The sequence below is a fragment of the Frankliniella occidentalis genome, unplaced genomic scaffold, assembly GCF_000697945.3.
Source record: "Frankliniella occidentalis isolate FOCC.00 unplaced genomic scaffold, Focc_3.1 Scaffold701, whole genome shotgun sequence".
Classification (NCBI taxonomy): domain Eukaryota; kingdom Metazoa; phylum Arthropoda; class Insecta; order Thysanoptera; family Thripidae; genus Frankliniella; species Frankliniella occidentalis.
The window spans coordinates 40860-46362 of NW_026267814.1; the positions used below are offsets into that span (position 1 = coordinate 40860).

General features: G+C 58.8%; 1 protein-coding gene across 1 annotated transcript; it reads left to right on the forward strand.

Annotated features, from left to right (window-relative positions):
* Nucleotides 1-635: 635 nt before the first annotated feature.
* LOC113214461 (uncharacterized) lies at nucleotides 636-5285 on the forward strand. The gene is made up of 3 exons (XM_026433830.2): nucleotides 636-925; nucleotides 1011-3265; nucleotides 3487-5285. Exons 1-3 carry the CDS (start codon nucleotides 906-908, stop codon nucleotides 5016-5018), a joined length of 3807 nt encoding a protein of 1268 aa, XP_026289615.1. The 5' UTR covers nucleotides 636-905; the 3' UTR covers nucleotides 5019-5285.
* The last annotated feature ends 218 nt before the right edge of the window (nucleotides 5286-5503 follow it).

Sequence of the window (5503 nt, forward strand, 5' to 3'; positions counted from 1 at the left end):
AGAGGAGGGGGAGGGGGAGGTGCGATCGAGATAAGTGTGGCGCTATAAAACGTTACAGGCGGGGAGAGGGGGAGGGGGCGATGCGATGGGTTCAGCGGGTCATGATGGCGGGGCGGGCGGGGAGGAACGTCGCCATACTGCCGCGGTGGGGAAAATGGAAAAAGAGTGACGGGGTGCACTGCTGTGCTGGGGCGGGTAGAAGGCGTACCAGCTCGCTGTGATGTTGTTTCCGCAAAATAACCGAAGTGGACTGGGACATCAACAAAATACCCTTTCTTCGGGCGCGGCTGCAGCACTTGACTATTCAGGCGGATCGGAGTCCAAAGACAAGGACGACAGAGGTTCGCCTTATGTTTGCCGTATGAGACCCATAGGCTAGGTGGTATAAGTCAGTGGGATCCGCGAGAACGATCCGCACCACGGTGATCCGCACTAAGAGAATTTTCAAGATGCCGAGGATGAAGCTGCACAAGGAGAGGCCGCCTTTTCCTCGCCGTTTCCCCTCTTGTCCTCTTCTATTACGTCATAAGGACCCCCCCCCCTCCCCGCCCACCGAGGTGATAGCGATAACACAAGATAAGATACAGGTGTCCACCGGCTACGCTGGTCAGAGCGACAGTTAGTTGGGCCGCACCTCGACTTTCCGCAACTAGGATGTGTGCCTCGCGAAAGAAATTGAGGGGCAAAATAATAAGTTAGATCGAAGTGCGACATTATCAGTTGTTAAACCTTTATAGGCTGGGCCGTGATGTGTAAAAATGTGGTCGCACTAATGTGCTCCACGACATATTTAGAAATGAATACTAACTCGATCACGCTATTCAGCCCCGCCTTGTAAAGAAGCACTCATCACGAGGCTCCTCATCTCTTCTAACGGTTCTTTTTCTTCTTTATCGTCGGTGGCGATGGCCGTGCGAGACGATTGGTGAGACTCTGTCCAGTGTTCAGTGTACATACTTGCTGTTTCCCTGCTTCTTTCGCCCTGCTCACCGTGCCTCTCCGCCCCGCAGGTTGAGGTCGCACCGCGAGCCCCGCGTGCGGAACCTGCTGGCCGTGACCGACACGCTGCGCTCCGGGCGTGGACAGCCCGGCCCCGAGGAGCTGAGCGGCGCGCTGCTGGAGGCCATGCGGACCAACAACGTGAAGCAGCTGCAGGAGGTACTGTCCAAGGTGAAGGACTACCAACTGCTGGAGGACAGCCTGACCGCAGCGTGGTGCAAGGCCCGGGCGCAGGGGCTGCCCCTGAGCAAGGACATGGAGCAGTGTGCAGTCTACTACATGGTGCTCCTGCGCTATGAACTCTCGCCACGCTCCCGGAGGAAGGACAAGCCGCGGCCGCTCGGGTGGGACGCGCTGTGGGGCCTGGTCGGCCTGGTGGACCAGTTGCGGGCCGACGTGCGGCGACTACTGGACCTCCTCAAGCTGGAGGAGGCGGACGAGGCCGTGACGCTCGCCATGCGCTCGGCCCTGGCCATCCGCGCAGTGAAGGGGTTCTTCTACCGCTCTTACGGCGAGGTGCCCTGGGAGGAGATTGAGTACCTCCTCGCGCTGTTCATCGAGGCACGCACCGTCTACCGGACCCTTGCCTTCCTCGTGGCCAGCAAGGACAGAATCACAGCGCACCTGGAGTTCTTCCTGGAGAAGGTAGAGGAGCTGAGGACCAAGCACACCGGCCGATCTGACACGAACGCCGCTATGAAGGAGATGATGAAAGCGCCCAAAGGGAAGAGGGCCGAGAAAACAACCAGCAAGGCCGTTGGCAAGCAAATGGCAGACATCCTCGAGGACTTCGCGTTGCTGCGGGACTGGCAATCACTCAAGGTGATCGTAGAGGCTCTCGAGGCTGCCATCGCCGCCTTGCAACTACCCGGGGAGGACTGGAAAAACTGGGGCTGGTTAGGTTTTCAAAGAGGGCTTTTCCTAGCGGGGGAGAAGATGAAGAACTCGTGGACGTCACCCAACCTATCCAGTCGCTACGTGAAGCTAGTCGAGGTGGTGGCTGCGGAAGGCATCCGCAAGGTGCTGTGTAATGGGATTCGTGACGTCCAGGAGCACAGTGCACCGGGATCTAACGCGGATGAGCTGACTATGTCTGTCCTGGACACTGACGAGGAGAGGACGCACTTGAAGGAGGAACTGGGGAGACTGCTGCACTCGATTAAAACCATGCTGCAGGAGGCTGAACTAGAAGTGACGCAGAAGAGGATGGACCCACCAGAAATAATACATAACCGACTAACGGAGAGGGTGGTAGCATCCATAGGAAATGCAGATATGACTTCTGACAGAAATTGGGTGTATGGAGAAGTGAAAAGACTACTAGAAGATGTCAACAAAGGGAAAAACAACAGTGAATTAGAAGCCTTGATTAGGGATTTAAATCATTCGCTTCACAGAAAACTTGTCACATTTAATCGGTTTAGTAATACCTTAACTCGGTCTATAAAAGATCGCATGTATAATGTTGTGACTCGACACTGCCCGCAACACATACAAAGGATTCATCAACTCCTGGAATGGAGAAGTGCTCAGGGCCTAAGTATCTTCCAAGACGATTTGAACAATAAGTCCAGCAATGCTGGCGGTGGCTCTTGCGGCTCGTCCAGCCGCGCCTGCTCCGCCTTAGAAGCCATTCCAAGCGGCCGTGAGGACAACGAAAGTCTTATTCGTCATGCAGTGGAAGGCGGGCTGCAGGCGCTGGCCTCCCGCTGGCACAGGGACGACCACGCCCCGCCACTCCTCGACCTGCATGCGCCCGCCCTGTTCGGCCGGCAGCTGAGGAACCACTTGAACCACAGGGACCTGATCGTGCGCCTCTGCTCTCCTACGACCAGGGAACTGTCAAGCCTTTGGTCACTTCTTCTTTACAAAGCAATAGATGTCGAGCGCGGCGCGGAGCCCAGACTGCGGGACCCGACGGAGTCCGCGGCCGAGAACGCGGAGGTGCTGCGCCTGGCGAGGCTCAAGGACGCCATGTTCCGCGGCGCGCGAGAAGGAGACCTGGACGAGTTGCAGCGCGCCGCGGGGCTCGGCGTGGACATCTCCAGGAGGGACTGTCTCGGCGTGGACATCTCCAGCAGGGACTGTCGCGGCCGCACGCTGCTGCACGCCGCTGCCGAGGCCGGCCAGGCCCGCGTGGTGGACTGGCTGCTGCAGCTGGGCGCCGGCGCCGTGGACCCGCTGGCAACCGACTGGGAGGGACGGAGCGCGCTGCACGGCGCAGCAACGGCGGAGGTGGCGGAGTCGCTGATCGCTGCAGGCCGGGGTGAGTGCATCTCTTTCCTCAATCAGCACAGGTGCAGGTGTCTGTTACGGGCCCTGTGCTTCCCGCCAAGAATAGAGTGTTCAAGTACCTGATGTGAAAAAAATTACTGTTTCTCTTGCTTATTTGGTATAAGACTTTGTCATGTTCATGTTTGAGGTATATGTTTTGTATATAGTTTATAAAATATGACCAATTATAACTATAATGTATTTCTGTTCCAGTGGCGCCAGATGGTTACGGCTGGACTCCGCTCCACGCCGCGGCGCTCTCTGGCCGCACCGCTGTGGTCCGGGCGCTCCTCCCCCACTACGACCTCCACGCCAAGGACAACGCCGGCGGCACTCCTCTGCACCTCGCTGCAGGCGGCGGCCACGCGGAGGCGGTGCGCCTGCTGCTGCTGGTCGGAGCGCGATGGGAGGCCGTCCAGCAGAACGAGCAGTGCAGCACGCTCTCCATCGCGGCGCAGTCCGGCAGCGCTGCTGTGGTGCGGCTGCTCCTGCTCCCGCCGCCGCCGCTCCTTCCGCGGCCCTCAGACTACGACTGCTGGATCGCTGCTGTTCTGGCCGGACAGTACCGCCACTTGGAGGTGTTCTCCACCCTCATGGATGAGCTCCAGCGGCGAAGTGCGCTGCGGGACAGCCCAGAAGCGCGTCTGGCTGTAGGCGCTGTGGCTATCGGGGGGAGTACAGAGGTAGCTGCCGAGCTGCTAAACCGCTGGCCGGACGCAGTGAGGCTGGGGTTAGACGAGGCAGTGACAGTCCTCTCCGTGGCCGCTGGGTGTGGTCACGCTGACCTGGTGCGCACCCTGCTGAGCCGCGGGGCTGACCCGCTGCAGCGGGGTAAGGACTCTTGCACCGCGCTGCATCACGCTGCACAGGTTGGGTCCGTGGAAGTGATCGACGTCCTCTGGGAGCACAAGCAGGCGGAGCAGGATGCAGCACGAGGAGAAGAGCTGCGGCGCGTGTGGGAGGGGCGGAGAGAGGGGGGCCCACGCCCACCGCTGGGTCTAGCGGCAAGGGGGGGTCATCTGGCGGCCGTGCGGCGACTAGTGGAGCTGGGCGCGGACAAGGACTCGGGGGTGCGTGACGCCGCTCACTACACGCCTCTCTATGCGGCTGCACGGCACGGCCGCGAGGAGGTGGTGAGCTGGCTGCTGGGGGCGCGCGCCCGCCTGTACGACCCTGAGGCTGCCCACACACCGCTGCACGTGGCTGCAATGTTTGGACACCTGGCCGTGGTGAAGCTCCTCGTGCCGAGCAGAGAGCTGACGGAGCAGCAGCAGCGCGAGCGCCTGGGCCTGCTGCAGCACGCCGGGCCAGACCCGGAAACAGCTCTGCACTGTGCTGTGGTGTCGGGCTCGCTCGAGGTGGTGAAGCACCTCCTGGAGCGGGAGGTGACGCTGCTGGACCCGCACTACAACAGGAGGGTTAAGGAGGGGAAGTCCGCGTTGTGGAAGAACCTCACCGTGTACAGGCGAGACTCAAAGAAGCGAACTCCTCTGCAGTGGTGTGTCGTATGTGACGCCCCGACTACCGTGTTCCGAGAGCTGCTCCAGCGCATGGAGGACGAGCGGGTGATGGCGCTGGGCGGCAAGGACGTGCTGGCGGTGCGCGACATGGTGCAGGAGGCCCTGGACTGGGTGGACCCCGTGCATCTCGTACAGACCGTGGAGTACGGCCGGCCGCCCCACAGCGAGGGGATGAGGCGGGAGCTCACCGAGTCCCTCCGGCGGCTGGACACACAGCCAGCGTGAAGTCAGCCCTGGTGAGAGCAAAGAAGTCGGTAGAGGGGATAGACGCCGCGATTCTTTGCACTATTTTACCCTAAAAGGGTGCGCACAGTAAATGTCTGAACAGTACCTACAAACGCAGCCTGGATGATGTACGCCAGATGCTCTGCGAAATCATTCGATGCACTGTTGTTTAGACATACATTTTCATCCGTCACGGATGAAATGAGATAGACACTATGCTTTACTTTGGCACTACTATTTTACTTCAATAAATTATTACAATTACAAGTCAACTTAATTATTTTGCGCTACATATTACGTCCTTACCAAAACATTTCCTTTTGTCTGTCTTTGGTAAAACTTTAAACTGGAAATCGAAGTGTATAACTGTCGCATAGTACTTGTTTGTAGGCGAGCGAAATCATTCATTCTGTCGTAGATGTGCGACAACTTGTTAACATTGTTGCAGGTGAGTGAATGACTATTCACACTCTTGTAGATGAGCG